General features: G+C 31.3%; 1 protein-coding gene across 1 annotated transcript in view; it reads right to left on the bottom strand.

The window, feature by feature from the left end:
• Positions 1-20088, bottom strand: part of LOC114327014 (myogenesis-regulating glycosidase) — a 53222-nt gene that overhangs the window by 7566 nt on the left and 25568 nt on the right. Inside the window, exons 7-11 of the mRNA XM_028275508.2 lie at positions 15937-16124; positions 12658-12773; positions 12442-12561; positions 9612-9750; positions 5651-5813 (exon numbers count right to left, since the gene is read on the bottom strand). Coding sequence (XP_028131309.1) covers positions 5651-5813; positions 9612-9750; positions 12442-12561; positions 12658-12773; positions 15937-16124 — 726 coding nt within the window. The remainder of the gene's footprint in view (positions 1-5650; positions 5814-9611; positions 9751-12441; positions 12562-12657; positions 12774-15936; positions 16125-20088) is intronic.

Genomic DNA, 20088 nt, shown 5'->3' with positions numbered 1-20088 from the left:
TAGGTCAGGTCAGCTCTAAAAGAGTTTTTTAACAAAAAGATATTATATTGGAGATTGTTAACGGACAATGTAGAAACTTTACTTAAAAGTTATGTCAACTAATAAAAGGATTATATTAGTAGTATAATATAAAATGACTATTTAATAGCGGTTATTATGATGCATTATACAGGGTGGTAGTAAATAACTACTATAGACCACAGGGGGTGATTCTAAAGGAAAATATAAGTTTGCTATATAAAGAGTATGTCCGCAAATGCTTTGTTTTCGAGATACGGGGTGTTAAAATTTTTCTTACAAACTCACGATTTATTTATTGCCCTACTTGTTGAGGTATCCAAATGAAATTTGGTGGACTTTAGAAGGTAGTTATTGCCCATTTAATAATAATAATAATAATAAAGACTTTTTATTCATTTGGTATGTAAAAACAAATAAGCATATAGTTACAGCACATTGAAGAATATAGAACAAAAGCAAAAAAGTTAAACCCTATTGGGATAACATCTGGCGAAGTCTAGCTAAAGCTACTCTTACTTAACCAAATGCTAATCCCCGACGCTTCTAATTAATCTAAAAATAAACCTAAACTAACTAATTAAAACGAAACCTAACTTAAAAAAAAGGTGGAGAAAAAAACTAAATATTAACCAAATACTCAAAAAAAAATATTTTTTTTCAAACTCATCATTGGGAAAAAAAATCTTTCAAAACAGCCCAACCAAAAATATGTCCATGAAGCTCAATGCACAACAAAATTGTTAAGCAATGTTATTGTTTATCAAAAATATATAAACGAAATTTATACTTGAATTGATTAATTGAATATAGTTTAATATTATGAGGAATTGAATTATACAGCTTTACTGCGTTGTAGGTAAAACTCCTTTGGAACCAAGCTGATCTGTGTTGTGGCATTGTGAAAGTGTCTTTCAATCTCACGTCTCGCATATGGATTTCCTTTCTTCGGACGAACTTTTGTTTAAGGATAGTGGAGGTGTTTGGCATCAGAAGTAACTTGTGAATAAAGTTACCCAGATGATATGTGCTTCTATTTTTCATATTAAGCCAACCGCATTCTTTTATTTTATGTGAAATGTGGTCATATTTTCTAATCCCGTAAATCAGTCTACAACAGGAGTTTTGCATTTTCTGTATCCTATTCTTCTCCGCCTCCAGTAGACATGGCATAAAAATAAAATCACCATAAGAGTAATGAGACAGGACAAGGCTCTCACAAAGAAGCTTTTTTAAGTCTTTACTTAAAATGTGACGATTCATAAAAATGAGTTTCAATGATGAAAAAGCTTTTTTGTTAATGTTTTTGACATGTTCCTGAAATCTTAGATTTTCGTCAAATATAATTCCAAGGTTTCTAGCTGAGGCTGTGAATGGTAAACTAACATGATCGATTTTTATGCTTGAATTGTTTTTTACAAGTTGACGTTGGACTTCATTTGCGATACATAATAGTTTTGATTTGGTGGAATTAAGTTTTAAGTTGTGTTCGTCAGAGAGTTCTTTTATTATTTCAAGATCAGAATTAATTTTATCCAAAGCATTAAATAAATCTTCTTTATCGAAACTAAGGTACAATTGAGTGTCGTCAGCGTAAGCAACTATGCTGCAGTATTGTAAAGAGTTAATAATATCAGTAGTGTAAATTGAAAACAATAATGGAGAAAGAATTGACCCTTGGGGTACACCTGAAAGAATATTTATTGGGGTAGATTGTTTGTTATCTACAGATATTTTTTGTGTTCTATTTAATAAAAAAGATTGTATTAGGTTTACAGACTCTGCCTCAAACCCATAGTATCGCAATTTTGAACATAACAACTCATGGTCTACGGTATCGAACGCTTTGGAGAAATCTAAAAGAACGAGCAGACTTATTTGACCTTTATCAGATGCTCTTAGGATCTCATCCATAACCGTTACCAAAGCAGTAGCTGTGCTATAGTTTTTCCGGAATCCACATTGTTTATCAGACAGTATTTTATTGTTTGTAAAGTAAAGATATATTTGATCATATAGAATCCTTTCCAATACCTTGGAAAGGGCTGGAAGTATACTTATAATTCGTAAATCAGAGAAAGTCTGAGGATTGTTGTTTTTGGCTAATGGTTTACCAATAGCCATTTTCCATAAATAGGGAAAATATGTTTTTTCTATACAAGAGTTTACTATATGGAGAATATAAATATCTATGAAGGGGCTACAAAGTTGAAGCATTTTCGCTGATATGTTATCTACTCCGCAAGAGTTTGTTTTAATGGAATGCAATGCCAAGTTGATGCTATTCAGTGAGGTGAGCGAAAAAGCGAAATTTAGATTATTATTAAATTTGTTACTATTGTAAAATTGTACTTTATTTTTACCCTTATTAGAAACATTGGACAAATATTGTTCAAAATACTTATTAATAGCTTCGGGGTCAGCTAATTTAGGAGGAAGATCGTAGTTTTTATTAGTTCGAACATTTAAATTTTTTATTGCATTCCAAGTTTTATTTGAATTTTTTTCATAACATATATTTTCTAAGTAGTTCTTTTTGGCAGTTCTAGTTAAGTTTACAACTCTATTTCTTAGTAGTTTATAATTATCTCTATCTTCCTGATCCTTACTTTTTTTAAATTTTTGCAACGCCTTTGATCTCTGCTCCTGCAAAAGTCTAATATCATCCGTCAACCAAGGTGCTTTATTTTTTGTTACTCGACATCTTTTATAAGGGGCATGAACACCAAAAAGTTCAATTAATAGTGTGTTAAAGTACTCGATCTTTTTGTCAATATTTGATATTCTAAAAATGTTATTCCAGTTAAGTTCGATTAAATCATTATAAAATTGTTGATAATTAAGATTTTTGAAGCAGCGATATTCTATAAATTTAGGTGGTGGTTTGTGTGATTTAAGATTAAGCGTTAGATACACAAGATTGTGATCAGAAATATTATCTGTAGGAAGAGTACCTTGGTTAACAACAACGTCCGGACAATTTACAAAAACAGGATCAATAAGTGTGCTCGTTGTCCTTGTTATGCGGGTTGGTTCATTAAGAATTTTCTGTAGACCATAAGACTCAAATCAGTTTAAAATAGGAGAGTTTAAATTGAAAAAATTTATGTTTAAATCTCCCAAAATAACGATTTGATCAAAGATAGGACAAATATATGAAAAAATATTATCAAAATCAGATATAAAAGAGTTAGGATTTGAGTTAGGCGGTCTATAGAACGCACCAACCACAATTTGTTTCATATTAAGTGAAATTTGAAGAAACAAGTACTCCAAAATTGGATTTATTTGAAAGCTGAAATTTATAACTTGCGTTTGTAATGTATTTCTTATGTAAGCACCTACACCACCCCCTCTAGTTTGCCTATCCGCTCTAAAAAAATTATAACCATCAATGTTTACAGTGTTACTATCGATGTTAGAAGAAAGCCAAGTTTCTGTTATTAGTACTACATCATAATCTTGACTACGAATTAAATTTGAAAGCTCATTGAAGCTTGGGAGTAATGACCTAATATTAATATGTGCAAATTTCATAATATAATTTTACTAATCAACTCAAGAATAACAAAAAGGAGAAATCATGATAAGCTAATGTTCTGTTCTGTTTTGTACATCTTGCTGCACGGAGAAACGTTAAGTAGGTAAAACTTTATTGTTGCAAGGTGTAAGAAACTCGACAAACATAAACTACAATCAACACTGCTGCGCAATTCAGCCACACAAAATACACAATTCGGATGGGCTTAGCTTCAAAAGAATTAAGAAGAACTAAAGAGTACTTGGTTTTAAGTGTGTTTACGTCTTAAAAGAATAAAAAAACTGCAATATAAAAAAGAAATATAAAACAACAGATCGCACTGTCCCTTATAGCACAATTAGCGGTGTTCCAAAGTAGTATCTAATAATAAATAAACCCAACATAAGTAATACAGACCAATATAAATATACTAAAAACAGGCAATTATGTTACGAATTATTTTGCAGATCGAACAAATGAGTTTTAATAATGTAGTGATGCAAAAAAATGTTATTTATAAATATTCACGTATAGACCTTGATGGTATTATAATCCAAACTTATACTTTATGGCACATCACTCGCGTACACAAATTTACGCACACAAATATTTAGCCACCATTGTTGTTTATATTGTTTTAGTTGCGATAAACATCAAGTTCTGGAAATTTGCGAATTAGTTTTTTCGATCCGACAGAATCTGAAATATATACCAGTCCATTATACGACCATGCCGAATTTTTAAATAATTCCCTAGCACTTTTATAGATTTCTAAATTTTCTTTTGTGAGTAGCTCCGTAATTAACATTTTGGAACCTTTCAGTCGCCTTTTGTTTTGAAATACCATGTCTTTAGTGTGTCGTGACACAAACTGAACACATATTGGATCGTGTTTGTCCACCTGGGCGGTTTTTTTTGAGAATCGTTAGCAGTAATTTAAATCAGATTTAGATAAATTTATATTTATATTTTTAAATATATTTAAAACTGTAGAATAAATATCTTTCGACTTATCTTTAGGCACTCCGTGAAGAACAAGGGAATTCAGGTTTTGTTTTCTTTCAGCTTCTGCCATGTAGTCTACAGTGGATGACAGTTTACTCTTGACCTCATTTAATTCTTTAACCAGGTTGTCCAAGGATGATTTCATGCTATCTTGGAATGCATTTAAGCGGGCTAAGAAATTATCGCTATTTTCTTGATCGGAGGTTTGTAAATTCTGAGGATCACTTTTGAATTTTACAAATTCTTGTCGTAATAGTTCAAGTCCGCCATTTAATTCTGATGAGAGATTATCAACACGAGCACTGAGATCTTTCATCGTCAAATTCTTGTTTGCCATACTCTTTACCAGTTTAACTGCAGTTACTCTTGCACTAGACACCAACTATAGCACTTAATATTACCACTTTTTTGATTAAAACGGGCTTTAACTTTGAAAAATAGTAGTTTTTTGAAACACCGAACAGAATGATGCCTACTCAGTATACAGCGCCATCTTTCATTTGCTCAATTCTGCAAATTTGCTCATTTCTGCAATTCAATTAAAAATTTTATAGTCATTATATTTTTAAAGAAAAAAAATAGTATGCCATTGTAATATTTTAATCAAGAAATTATTTTCAATTCCTCTTATTTCAATAACTCATGCAAAAAATAAAATATTTGTAACTGAAAAGCTAAATCATCCTTTGACCGATTAGGTGACTTCTTTAGGAGCCACAACCTCTTTCTAGATATAAAAGTAAGAATTCTACGATGCTAGGTCGTCGCCAGAACTGAAAAAGTCACAAATTAGGAGGTCCTTAGTAGAATGAAGATAAACCGAGAGGTGCCGACCACCATCAAATCTCGAAAGCTACAATAGTTTTGATACATTATAAGAAATAAATCCGATTATGCTCTCCTACAAGCTACCTTATAAGGAAAAATATATTTAGAAAGCGCGGTCTGTGAAGAAGAAGGACATCCTGATTAAAAAACCTCAGAACCTGGTTCAACATGGTATCTGTGCAGCTTCTCCGAGTTGCAGAAAGCAATGTAAATATTTCTATGATGAGAAGAAGAATATTCTTATTATTACATTCAATTAATACGAAAATATAAACTTACCATCATAAATAGTATACGAAAATGAGTCTGTTGGGTCGACCCACCAAATTGGAGGATTTACGGGCGTTCCTTTATCCATGCTTGCTTTCATAGCTTCAATAATTTTGTCACCGTATTCCTCATGAAAGTTGGTGTACTTTCTCACTATTTCTGTAGTATCGAACTAAAATTGTCATAGGAATAAAACTGTTAGAAATATCGAATACCAACGAAAATAAATTTAAAACATATAAAGTGTACAACAGTGATAACCGTGGAAGCGACTAAAAACGTAAGAGTTACAAAACTATTATTCGATAACTATATAATCGAATCGATATAGTCCAAAATTTCTACAATTAGTAAATAACTATAAAAGGTATAAAAACCTTCTGCAATTAATAAACTGTATCTAGAAATTAAGAAAAAACCATGTGCTTATTTTCAGCATTCAGCATCATAGCTGGTCTTATGGCTGTTTTATAGGATTTTTCCTTCTGCTTGATTGAAAGTCACACAACTCTTTCTTCCACTTCATCCATCCAATCCTAATTCTACTGCATGCATCTCCATTTATTTCTCCATCATTACTTTGTAATATCTACCGATCTTAGATACTACTACTACTTAATACAATCCTTTTATTGCCTTATACAATCACAACGAATACAATCCTTAATACCTTTCACAATCATGTAACCATCCAGATGAATTTTATTTCGAGTTACTCCATCTTTTAATGAAAATTCCAATTATTCTGTGATTGTCACAATCATTTCACCATGCAAAGATATGACTTGATTTGTATTAACAATAGAAATGGATGAATGAAATACTCTGCTTTTGTCTTACTAAATTTTAAACTTTTTCCTCAAGAGCTTATGTCCACTCTTCCAGTTTTTGTTCTAGCTACCAGGAAATATTACCCTGTACTTTCGCTGTTATCTGAACCAAAACTAATCAGAATAATTAAGGACTAAGTAATGAGCCTTTGTGCAATTCTACTTTCACATGATATTTATTAGTTATTGATGGATTCGACCGTTACTTAATGGAAGTTCATTTTATCTAACAATAAAACACTGAAAACGTTAGTTTTCTATACTTACACAAAATTTATTACAATTAAGTGACTACAGCTGTTTCGGCAGAGTGCCTTTCTCAAGTGATATAGTTTACAATGTGTTTGCCTTTTTAAGTCTTTAACTGAAGAGGTTGAGGAGTGGGGAGCTGTTTGTCTCGAGTTGGTCATTCAGAATTATATCTGTATTTTTCAGTTTATTAATTTCCATAGATTCTAAAAAAGATAGCTTAAGGCCTTTATTTTGGATATGCAGAATTTGAAACTTTTCATTGAAAGAATGATTATGATCTAGAAGGTGAAGTGCGTATGTAGAAGTGTCTGTTTTTCTATTGTTGAAAGCCCTTTTGTGTTCTGCTATCCGTTTGTCAAAGGTTCTGCCAGTTTGACCGATGTAAGTTTTCGGACAGTCACCACAAGTTAGTTTGTACACACCACTCTGTAGTTGCTTCCTCTTTCGGCTTTTATTGTTCTTAATATATTTGCTTAAGTTCTTGTTAGTTCTGAAATCTGGTGTTTTTCCTTTCTTTTTATGTATCTGGCTATTTTTGTTGTTATCTTGCCAGTATATGTGAGAGAGCAGAAGGTACTGGGTCCTTTCTGTGGTGGTGGATACACTAATTTAAGGGCTTTCTTGTGGAGTTTTTGGTTTAAAATTTTGTTAACTGTTTGTTCGTTATAGCCATTGTTTACTGCTATTTGTTTAATGATGTTTAGTTCTGTCTCGAAGTTATTTTTTGTCATGGGAATTTCTGTCAGTCTATGTATCATGCTATGGTTGGCTGCTAATTTGTGTTGTGTAGGATGGGATGATGAATTGTGTATAGTTGTGTCAGTATGGGTAGGTTTATGATATATGGAGAACTCATGTTTGTTGTATAGTCTGGTAATCGTTACATCTAGAAAGTTTATGGAATTATTCTCTTCTGTTTCTATTGTAAACTCAATATTACTATGAAGTGAATTAATGTATGATAGAAATTGGTCAAGTTGTCTGTTAGTTCCTGTAAAGCATACTAGTATATCATCCACGTATCTCACCCAATATAAGAACTGTTTAAATACGGGATGTTTAGAAATTTTTGTTTCAAGTTGGTTCATAAATATATCTGATAACTATGGGCTTAGAGGATTACCCATAATAAGTCCTACACTGTTGTTTGTGTATATTTGATTATTGAATTCAAAATAGTCATGATCTATGCAAATTTCAAGAAGGTGTAAAATTTCAGATGCAATGATCGGATTTGTAATCTTAAGGTCTAAAAGATTTTTAACTAAAACAAAAGTTTCTCTAGGAGGAACACTAGGAAAAAGATTTTTTACGTCAAATGAAATTAGTCTGGAGTTATTGGGCAATTGAAAATGTTGTTTTTTTTTCTCTGATTCTGGCATTGGTTTAGAACTAGAACCTTTAGCCACGTAATTGTATAACTTATCCTTATCACTAACTCAGGGGAGTAATGTGTAGTGTGTGTGTTGATTAAGTGTCTTATTACTTTGCAAAGTCGACGTCATTGTCTTTGCAAAGAGACGCTAATTGTATCCGAACGTCTGCGGTCCCTTCGGTGAATACCGATCCCACAAGGACAGAAACTATTTTCATTTAATAACTTATAATAATTGAAAAATTTCTGACCCTGGTGAGATTCGAACTCACTGAAAATGTTGTATTTTATTAACTAGTTCTAGTGTATTTTTTACGGTGAATATAGGTGAAAATTTAGTGTATTCTGTAATAATATCTGACATTTTTTGAATGTTTATATGACGGAGCTGTATAAAAAGAAACTACAGGCCTTATTGGGTGGTCAGGTTTGTGTAGTTTAATAAAAGAGTATAATTTAGGAGGTTGTGGGTTCATAATATTAAGGTATTTCTGTTCTGTTGGATTTAGTATTGATTTTGAATTTTCAATGGCTAGTTTAATTTGTTTTAGGTATTTTTCTGTGGGGTCTTTGTTTAGTGTTATACTATTTTGGTTATTTAAAAATTCTATTGTTTTGTTATTATAGTCTCGTTTGTCGATAGCAATAGTAATGTTACCTTTATCTGGTTTTGTAAATATTATGTCATGTTTTATTGATTTATTTCTAATTGAAACGGCTATTTGGTTTTCTTTGTAACAGGAATTATTAGTTTCACTACATACTTTTTTCTGTGTTCTTGGAAGTTTTGTTTAGTCTCTCCTACACTTGCCTTAATAACACTTGTTATTTTTTCTTCATACATATCTGTCACAATCTTTACATATTCACCGGGTACTTATTTCTATCTTTTTGATTGCCCATCACAGAATCTCTCGAGTAACTCTATCAGATGCTTTTTCAAGATCAGTGAATACCACATGCCCGTTTGTTTCTTGATTCCTGTATTTTTCCATCAACTTCCTTGTAATTAAAATTGCATCTGTTTCTGGTATTATAATATTGAAACCTTGTTCTACTACTAACTACGATTTGAGGACAATTTGACCCCTGACGACATGCCAAGATGGCCGCCGATCGTGGTCACAATCCTTCGAGTATAATTCGTTTCGGCTGATACAAATCAACGTCAAAGCATGACATTGTAATAGCTGAATAAATATTTTTTTGCGTGAGGGAATGGGAAAATTGCATCTGTTTAATTTTGAAATTAATTTTTAAATAAAAAATATTTTAAAACTTAAAGTAAAATTATTCACTCATTAATCATAATGTCTGTTTTTGATTTATTTTTGGACAACCTTGTTTCCAAACTTACTATATATTTTGTTTGAAACAATATGTGTAAACTATAATTAAATTATATTGTATTGTAAATTATATTACATATAAATTTTATATGTAATACAGGGTATATGGTCCGAACTAATTAAACATTAAACAAAAATTAAGATCAATCTTTAGTAATACTTACTTTATCACTAGGATAATCCCAAGGTAGAAATCCAAACTGTAATGCTGGCATTAATGCATTAGCTTGTGTCCATCGGATTATTAATTCAGCTGTTGGTGCTTGTCTATAAGAATTACCTCCAACCATATCCGGTAAAACTCTAGAGAACATTACACTAAGTTAAATTAACTCTAGTATAGTGGCACACTTTTATTCCCCTTTTACTTTTTGAGTGAAAACAGATTCAAACATGTTCAAATAAAAGACATACAAATTTAAATTTTGTATTTTGCTTTTAAATTAAAAATAATGGACGGTACAAATAAGACCAGCTCATAGGAAAGAAATAAAAAAAATTATTTCAATTTTAATAGAAACTTACCCTGGATCATGAAAGTTAATATATGTTAAATAAATTAGAAACCTTCGAAATGTGGTCATAATCGATGAATACTCAAAATATCATGGGTTCAACGCATTTCAAACATATAGTGGTAGGGGAGCCCGAGCGGGGATTTTTGCAGTAACTCGAGCGCGTCAGATTATTATATGGAAAGAAACCTGGTACCCTGAAGATGTACCTCTACCATATATTAGCTCTAAACTCAGGATAGTTCGTTAAGGGGGGCCGAAAAAAATCTATCCTTAGAAAAACTCGAAATCGTCAGATTGAGATAAAGTAAGTTAAGTACATGCAAAACAGTGTATATTTCAAAAATCTGACGATTTGGGAGGGGCTTAAGGAAATGGGTGAGTCACAAAATTTCACAAGGAAAAAGCGAATATTTCGCGAAATCAACGATAGATCTAAAAACTAAAAAATACGTGCTCAATATTTGTCAAAAATCTATCGAATGATACCAAACACGACTCCCCACGGAGAGGCGTGGGGGGTAAATTTCAAATTTTAAATACGAGTCCCGCGATATTTCGTGAAATGAACATCAGGTCGAAAAACTGAAAAATACACTTATTCAGTGGGTTTGAAAAATCTATCGAATGGCACCAAACACGACCCCCCACGGAGGTGTGGTGGGGGTTACTTTAAAATTTTAAATAGGAACCCCCATTTTTTATTGCAGATTCGGACTCCTTACGTAAAAATAAGTAAGAATTTATAATAATATTAACAAATTTGTTTAATAATAATTTTATTAAAAACATTTCTTCGAATTATGGATAAATGGCGCTATAATCGGAAAAAACGATTGTTGGAAATGGAAAATTAAATTAAAAATGGAAAGTCCCCACTAAAATGGAAAACTTTACTTAACTTTTTTTGATTTTAGAACCTACTTTTCACAGCCCAATAGGTCCTCAAAGCGCTCGAGTTACTGAATCTTATCCAGAATATATCAAGGAGAAGGTGACTTGACGAATATGATAAAAAAGAGAAAACCTAAATATATTAATGAGAGGTAGCAGATAGTGGATACTGCAGGTAATACTCAACGGGCAAATCGATGGAAAGAAGGAATTGGTAGAAGGAAATATTCATGGCCCCGAAACCTTCGTTAACGGACTGGCTTATTAGCAGACGAATTTGTTACGAATTGTCGAGAATGATATCGAAAAATACTCAAAGAAAACGAAGAAACTTTTGGTGGTTGCGACATCGCATATTTTCAACGAAAACTTTTCGTTTATAAATTCGCAAAGTCTGTGTGTTATTGCGTCGTCGCTACTGCAATACTTAGAGTAGATTTATTGATGGATTCTTATGTAGGTCTGTCTTCTGAATTCAAATCTGAAAACGGCATTTCGCTATCTCTAACCGTCTTCGAGATAATCGACCTCAAAATCTAAAATGTGACGTCACAATCCTTTTTTTTTCGCCGACACACTAAACGTCAGCCGAAATCGTTTATATTAAGTAGGCTAGTTTTTTTAATCTGAATTTGTTAAGCAAAGCATAGGTTATTAACAATTAAACTAAATTTTAAATTAAGTGTTAATAAAATATCAATGACATTTGATAGTGAATTTAATTATTATATAAAATAAATAAGATGTTCAAAAATACAATTTGCGTATATTTTGAAAGCAATAATTTACTAATAACTTTACAAAGGTTTGTACGAGTATACGGCCTCCCCTTTCATGGGACTACCTAATGATAAATGGACTGTTCCATGTGTTATGAAATGAAAATTGTTATTATAGTCGGTTCGCTAAACTCACACACAACTGGCTAGTGATTTTAATAGGTAATTTTTTTGTTTTTTGCCAATTTTGCCGAAATTGGCACAATTACTAATTATTTAGTAATTATTAACTATTTAGTAATTATTTTTTTGTCGAATTGGCAAAATTATTGACTAAAATCACTAGCCAGTTGTGTCTGAGTTTAGCGAACCGAATATATGAAATGTTGTTCTGAATAAAAAATTATGATCTTATATGTGCAATTACACCCTTCTAATGAAAGAAAATATTTAAAGATTTTTATCAAATTATGGATACCAACAACATTTTTATTTATAACTCTTTTATTTTTAATTGGACGAAGAAAAGTTATACTTCATAAACAGTTCTTCATGGTCTAAGATTTATGATGCAACCATAACATATCAAATTTTATTAATTTTATACGAGGTATTTAAAAAATATGAATTTCGATCAAGAGTAAAGTACTTTTATAATTCACAACATTTGAATTAGAATGATATTATAATTGCACATTAATACATAATTTTTAATTCTGAACAACTTTTCATAATAGCAATTTTTCCATATTATGAATTAAAATACGTAAATAAACAAAGTTTTCGTTATGATAATGTTGCATTTTCAGCTTGTTTATAATATAGCTTGTTTCATTTGCTAATATACGAGAGGGGTTTGTACTTACAAAGGATATCCGTTCAGATTCATCTGTATAAGTGTTGTTACAAGAGATTCCAGTCCATCATCCATGGTCCAAAGAGAATCTTTGTCAATCATTCTAAGAAAAACAGGGAGATTCTGTGTCCTAAAAATGAAATATACATAGTTTTATAGCATCAAAATATACTAATAAAATACATACTTCATATTTAAGACTATTTTCGTTTTAATAAATCATTACCTCCATGCAGATCTAACTTCAATAAGATCTCCAAACTGCGCACAAGTTTCAACATATTTTTTGGTGAATATATTGGGAACTTCTTCTTGATCTTCGACATGATCAAACTGGTGTGGCTAAAAAGGTTTTATGGATGTTAATATAGACCAGCGTTCATTTAGTATACCACCACAAAAATAAAGTTTCAACGTCATCAGAATTATTGAACAATGAATTTATTCCAAAAAAGAACCACAGAAAGAAGCAGAAACATGTATACCGTTGAAACTAATGAAGTCGATAAAGTTCCTCAAAAATTAAAACAAATATAATATACTCAAATAAGAAACTTATTGACGAAGAAAAAATAAATAAACTGTTACCAGCACAAAACATTTTATGATTCTGTATAGGATTGAAGAAAAAATGTAACAAAAAAAAATTCACCTGACATACACGAAAATACGAAAAACTTTGAGTTTGTGTACGATAATTGTTAATTAATTGTTTAAACAATAACAATTCTTTTGTATAAATAATTTTAAAGATATCTTTGAATTCATCATTTTACTTTGATCAAATATGTTTCTATTTTTGGTTATGCTGAATCCGAATATGGCATTGGAATTTGAAAATTCTTATACAGAAGCTCTTATACAGTATGTTTGCGTAGCTAGGTATCACATGGAAAACTTTTTATTATCAGTTTTACGAAAAAAAGTTATTCTTCATAAAATGCTCTACCTGGTCTAGACTCTAAGATACAATCATCAGATATCAAACTTTTTTAGTTTTATACGAGGTATTTAAATAATATGTTTTTTTCTTATGAGTATGTGACTTTAATATTTACAATATTTTAATTAGAAGGATGTAATTGAACACTGAAACATGTGTTTTAATTACAAACAACTTTTCTTAATAACAATTTTCGATATTGTGAATTATAACGGTACTTTACTCTTGAGTGAAATTCATATTTTTTTACATAACTCGTATAAAATTAATAAAATTTTATATTTGATGGTTGCATCTTATATTATATACGATACAGAGTATTTTATAAAGAATACCTTTTTTTTCCTTATAATAAAAAAGTTATCAATAGGTTCCAAGTTACGCAGACATACTGTATAAGAACTAAAAAAAATTTTTTTTGTTGAACATGTATTATTATTGAAGCTTATTAATAAATGTATTTCAGGTAAGTTTTACAGAACAAAGTTTTGATCACTTTGTATAAACATTTTGTTAGCTGGTAATTTTCGGATTTTGTATTACATTTTTTTATCTTTCTTAATTTTCTTAAAAAGAAATAGTTTATTTCATTTCTAAAGTAAAATAATTCAGTGGATTTTAAAGACTACATCCTAATCTTAAAAAAAACACCAACAAAACTGTAATAGATCTGTTTAAACTTGAGTAATACCGTCTTAAGTGGTGTTATATCTGTAAAACTATAAAATTTTCAAAAATTACATTTTTTGAGAGGTCGTATCATTTGAATTAAATTTTTGAGATTTTTTCGACTAAAACATAATTTAGTAAGATGTTTGAAAGGTAAGTTGTGCAAAATTGAGAGTTATATAATAAAAATTGTATTACACATTTTTAAATCATTTTTAAACAAAATTCATGTAAGTCTCATTTTGAGCCCACACCGTACTTATGCCCATATGTTTTATTTCTTTTTATTATAACCATAAGATAGCTTAATTATTCTTATTTCATGTCCAATTTGTAAAATTTCATTTGATCGATTAGTTAAAGAATTACATTAAAATAACTCAACCGTGCACTTCGCCGTACGCTAGTTTACAGTGCGCCAATGTTTGTGAGAAGGGTGACTTTAGCGTTAAAAATAAAAAATTATATCAGCTACAGATATAATTTTAGAAAAATCTTTATACAAGGTTTTTTGGGAAAATTTACTGAATTTTGCAATGGTCAAGTCAGTTTTTTTCTAAAATTTATATCTTCGGAGGTATTTAAAAAAACATCTAATTTCGCAGTTCATTTGTTTAATAAAAAATGAAGCACCTACCTCTCGAGTAGAACTTTTTGATATGTTGTTTATTCAAGATTTTTTAATGAAATTACAAAAAGTTCTATTTTGTTAGATTTTTTCCGAAGTGAAAATCTATATGCACTCCCCTATTTACAAAATATAGTATATCCAATTACAGCTAACAATATCCTGGTACTTTATGCTTCTATCGCTGACAAACCAGACGACATAAGTTAAGGGAAGTCATACGACAGTTTGACCTTGAAGAAAGAAATGAGGGGGGATACCGATTCGATAAATTTGTAACAGAAGAGTTTACAATTACTAACACTTGCTTAAAACTCCCATCATCCTAATTCAATTTTCGCTTGTCCACTGCTGGACATAGATCTCCCCCATAATTTTCCATATATTCCTATATTGTGCCTCTTGCATCGAATTCCTATGGCAACGTTTTAGATGATCAGTCCAACGTATTGGTGCAACATTACCAGAACCCAGAAACCCTGCTAACCAGAAGCAAAACTCCCATACACAAGATTAGATACATGGAAATCACCTCAACATACTCCAGGTGGCATGGTGAGAATCCAAATTATGATTAATAAAAGATTCCGTAACAACAGATTCAACAGAGCATCAGTTAAAATATACCCATGAGCCGATATTATGTCAGACCACAACCCACTGATTGACAAAATTAGGCTCATGTTAAAGAAGATTCGATATAATAATAGTGTCAACCCAAAATACGACAGTAGGCTGCTGAAAAATTTATTCAAACGGATGTAACGGACAAGGAGCTGAAAAATGTGTATAGAGTTCGAAAAGACATACCTACAAGAGTAATTTGTCAAACTACTAAAAATAAAAAAAAAAACATAGATGACAAATGAGGTTTTAGATATGACGTATAAGAGGCCAAAGTTCACAGATTTGAACACGACATAATACAAAAGGATAGAAAAATAGATCAAAACTCTCAAAATCTGAGGGTATATGGCTAAGAGAATAATCTGCGGAAATACAGCTATTGCAACATAAACACGATCCATCCAATATGCATACGAAAGTTGCTTCAGGCTTATACAAACGTATACAAGCCTAGAAGGGTTGGGTGTTGGGCAGACAATTAAAGCAAACTACTATTAAATATGGAAAAGAGACTAGACACTTAGAAGAAATATGTGGAAGCAACTTATGCAGATGAAAGGCAGAAAGCCATTTTACTTATTACTATAGCCTTACTATTTATCTCTTAGCATCTAATAAGCGGATAGTTAATATTTTACCGGTATTGCGTAATCTGTTTCTCCTGCATCAAACTTGAAACCATCTAGGCCAGGATCGTCAGCTAGTGCTTTGATTTTGTCGGAAAACCATTTGGCGGCATCTGGATTTGTAAAATCTACCTGATGAGCATTAGCACTTTCCCACCAAATAGCTCTAGTATCACCATTGACATCTTTAACAAAGTATCCTAAAACATGAAAGTATTGTAGAATATTTAATATACAGGTAAGATGTAAAGACGTAAGTAAAATATAAGATCAGTGCTGGCAGATCTAAAAACGACTCTTAAATCCATAGTGCGCAGTACTGGAAAAGTCAGTCAGTACAGTTTAGATTTTATATTAGTACTTAAACTTTTTTTTCCTACAGTTGAGATCTCTCAATCCAAGTAGCAAGCAATGGAAGTTTGGCCCTAAGACAGAAGGATGAAAGATGGACTAAGACGGTTATACATTGGAGACTGTGGAACCACAAACGAAAAAGGGGAAGGCCACAGATTCGATGGTCAGATGGCCTATAGAAACACACTGGGTCAAAATAGATGCAAATTGCCCTAAATAGAGAGACATGGTAGAAGGAAGAGGAGGCCTATATCCAAAGGTTAGGGCTGATTAGATAAATAGATAGATTTAAATCTTTGTTTTTTGGTCGCAACCATGAACTTACTGGATTATTCACATTTAATGGGATGCTCAATGGATGCTAATGCTGGCCAGTGCCAACAAACCGATCTAAGTAATCTTAAAGATAAAGGTAAAGTTAATCTAAAAGGTTACTATGCAGTTAAACAAGAATCTCTTTTAAAAGAATCTCTTTTAAAACACGAAGAAGACATATTATACTCCCTTAGAGTCAAACATATTAGTAGATATGAACAAGGCATGGGAACCAATTAAGCGGACACTAACAAGTAGCACAGGAGGACATCTACCACAATAAACAAGGAACGCTTAAAAGGGTTTGATGACGTCAAATATCCAACTTTTTGACTTCATTCTTTACTGGAATAGATTAATTTGTTGTTGATTTGATGACTCAAGTTTTGTCTAGTTATTCGTGCAGATTTGAAGCGTCTGATGAAATTTCGTTCCACTATACGCTTCAGGAATATTGCCAGATCAGTTAGGTTGAGTATTAAAAGGGATCCCAGGGTTTGGCTATACAGGGTGATCAACTTCTGTGACAAAGTCCAATATATCTGTTATTATACAATATATGAAAAAAAGTTGTGAATAAAAGTTATAGACACCTTTAATTTACACATTTTAAAACTAGTGAGAAATATACAGGGCCCTCCATAACACGGTGCCAAACCAAAGTTATGTTTTTTTAAATGGAATACCCTGTATTTTATTCAAAATCTAGTTTCTCTATATTTTTCTGATTCTAGAAATATAACACTTGTCGAAGGTTATACTGAGTGTTTCAAAGTTACGAGCACTTTTATTAAAAAATCATATTGATTTGATCGCCCTGTATGTTTCTAACGGTGTAATATAAACTTATTTTTTTAATGCTTTTGACTATTAATATTAAAGTAGTTTTGCAACAATGTACAATTTTTTATACCTACACAAATTGTATACAGGGTAAGTCAAAATGTAAATACAAGATTTTCTTCATAAGTTTAAATGGATCACCCTGTATTTTATATTATTTTCGAAAAGTTATATCACTATACTTACATATCTTTTAAATATTCCCTATACCTAAAGTTATTAGTTTTCGAGATATTTTAGTTTTATTGTCGATAACAGCATGTATTACTTAGTTATTAATAACAATACTGTAATTTATTCAAATTTATTAAAAAAACTAAATTAAATAAAAAAAATGTTCAACGTACAATGCGACAAGCGAGAACTGGCGGCTGACCTTCTCGTATTCTGCATTTGTCGCTGTGTATTTTCGCTCAAGGTCACGCGCCACCTCTGGCTTGTCGGATTGTACTTCTTATGTTATAAAAGGTGTTCAAAATGACCTTCCATAACGTCTACACAAGCCTGGAGACGCGTTTCGAAAGACCTACTGATGTTTGTAAGCATTTGTTGTGTGACACTTTAAAAAGCGTTTTGAATCCGTATTTTCATATCGTCAACTATTGTTGGATGTGTCCTATTCACTACGTATTTAATATAACCCAAAAAAAGAAGTCAATTTCGTTTAATTCTGGTGATCTGGGTGGCCAGCGAACTGACCCATCTCTTCCTATCTATCTTTCAGGAAATAGTTCATCGAGTTCACCGTTGACAAGTACGTTGTGGTGAGCAGGGGCTCCGTCGTGGAGCTACCACATATGTTGGCGGATGTTTAAGGTACATTTTCAAGTAGAATAGGTAAATGATTCACTAGAAAATTTAAATGAACCTCACCATTTACCGATACCTCAAACAAAAAAGGACCTATAACGTAATTGCCTATGCTTCCACCCCAAACATTTAAGGACCATCTCGTTTGACTATGTGTCTGAGCACAGTACGGATTGGTTGTGGAATAATAATGAAAATTGTGTCTGTTTACACTACCATTTTTGTGGAATGTTGCCTCGTCTCCAAAAAAAAAGAACAAACTCAAAAAAATCTCTCTGCATAACTATTTGTTGTTGTGACCATTGACAAAATTGTACTCTTCGTTCGAAATCATCCCCAACAAGTTCCTGATGTAATTGTATATGATATGGGTGCATGTCGTTTTTCTTGAGTATGTTTTGGATAGATCCATAACTTATATCTTGCTCTCTTGTAATATTTTGAATACTTGTATGAGGATTTTCTCTAACAGGCAGTAAAACATTTATTTCATTTTCATGCGTAATAATGATTTTTGTTTTTTCCTTTGCTTCATAAACAGAACCAGTACGATTAAACGTGTCTAATAAGTTGTCAAATACCCTCTTATTTGGTTGTTGACGCTATGGACACCGTTCCTTATAAATTCTTGTGGCAACTAATGAGTTTTTGAAACACTCTCCTAAATCCATATCATGTCTGTCATTTCTTCACGACTAAAATTCATTATTAGGTACCAATTATAACAATATGGCAAACAATTATAATCAATAACAAAAATAAAAACGTACAGATAATTAAAATCTTACATCTGACAGTTCTTGTGTCAATTATTTCAAAGCCACCTTAAACAAGAACTTGCAGCAATTTATAGTTCCCATTTCTTCGCGTAAAATTAATATCACTTTATCAGTAAATAGAAAATTGTCGTTATTGTATAGAATTTACCATAAACTTGGAGAAAAATGAAATGCAGTCTAGTTTTAATTATCATTAACAAATTGATTGGAGGTTTCTAATATTAAGGGTAATTAATTTACTGTAATAAACGTATCTATGAGTTATCAAAAATAATACTAAAATATCTCGAAAACTAATAATTTTAGGTATAGGGAATATTTAAGAGATATGCAAGTATAATGAAAGAACTTTTCGATGGTAATATAAAATACAGGGTGTTACATTTAAAAATATGAAGAAAATCTTTTATTTGCATTTTGACTTACCCTGTATACAATTTGTGTAGTGACAAAAAAGTTGTACGTTTTTGCAAAACTACTTTAATATTGACAGTCAACAGCAGTAAAAAAATAAGTCTATATTATACTGCTTGAATCATACAGGGCGATCAAAGCAGCATAATTTTTTGATGAAAATGCTCATAACTTTGAAACACTCAGTATAACCCTAAACAAGTGTTATATCTTTTTAATCAGAAAAATGTAGAGAAATCAGATTTGGAATAAAATACAGGGTGTTCTATTTAAAAAAAACATAACTTTGGTTTGGCACCGTGTTATGGAGGACCCTGTATATTTCTCACTGATTTTAAAATGTATACATTAAAGGTGTCTATAACTTTTATTAACAACTTTTTTTCATATATTTTATAATAACAGATATATTGGACTTTGTCACAGAAGTTGATCACTCTGTCACAGTTTAAACAAACTTCCAATGAAAACTTCTTATGTATATTTTTATTTAAATATTAAAAACTATCCAAACAGATTATAATTCACTATCTTCAAAACGTTTTCGGTGCAGTCGGATCATCATCAGTAACACCTTTAAAGGTGTCATGTCAGGTTAAAATGATTAGTACAAAGGGGTAAAATTTGGAATGTTAAACTAAGTATGAGG

The sequence above is a fragment of the Diabrotica virgifera genome, chromosome 1 (genome assembly GCF_917563875.1).
Source record: "Diabrotica virgifera virgifera chromosome 1, PGI_DIABVI_V3a".
Taxonomy (NCBI): domain Eukaryota; kingdom Metazoa; phylum Arthropoda; class Insecta; order Coleoptera; family Chrysomelidae; genus Diabrotica; species Diabrotica virgifera.
The sequence above is the reverse complement of the archived record's forward strand: the minus strand, read 5'-3'. Positions and strand labels throughout refer to the sequence as shown.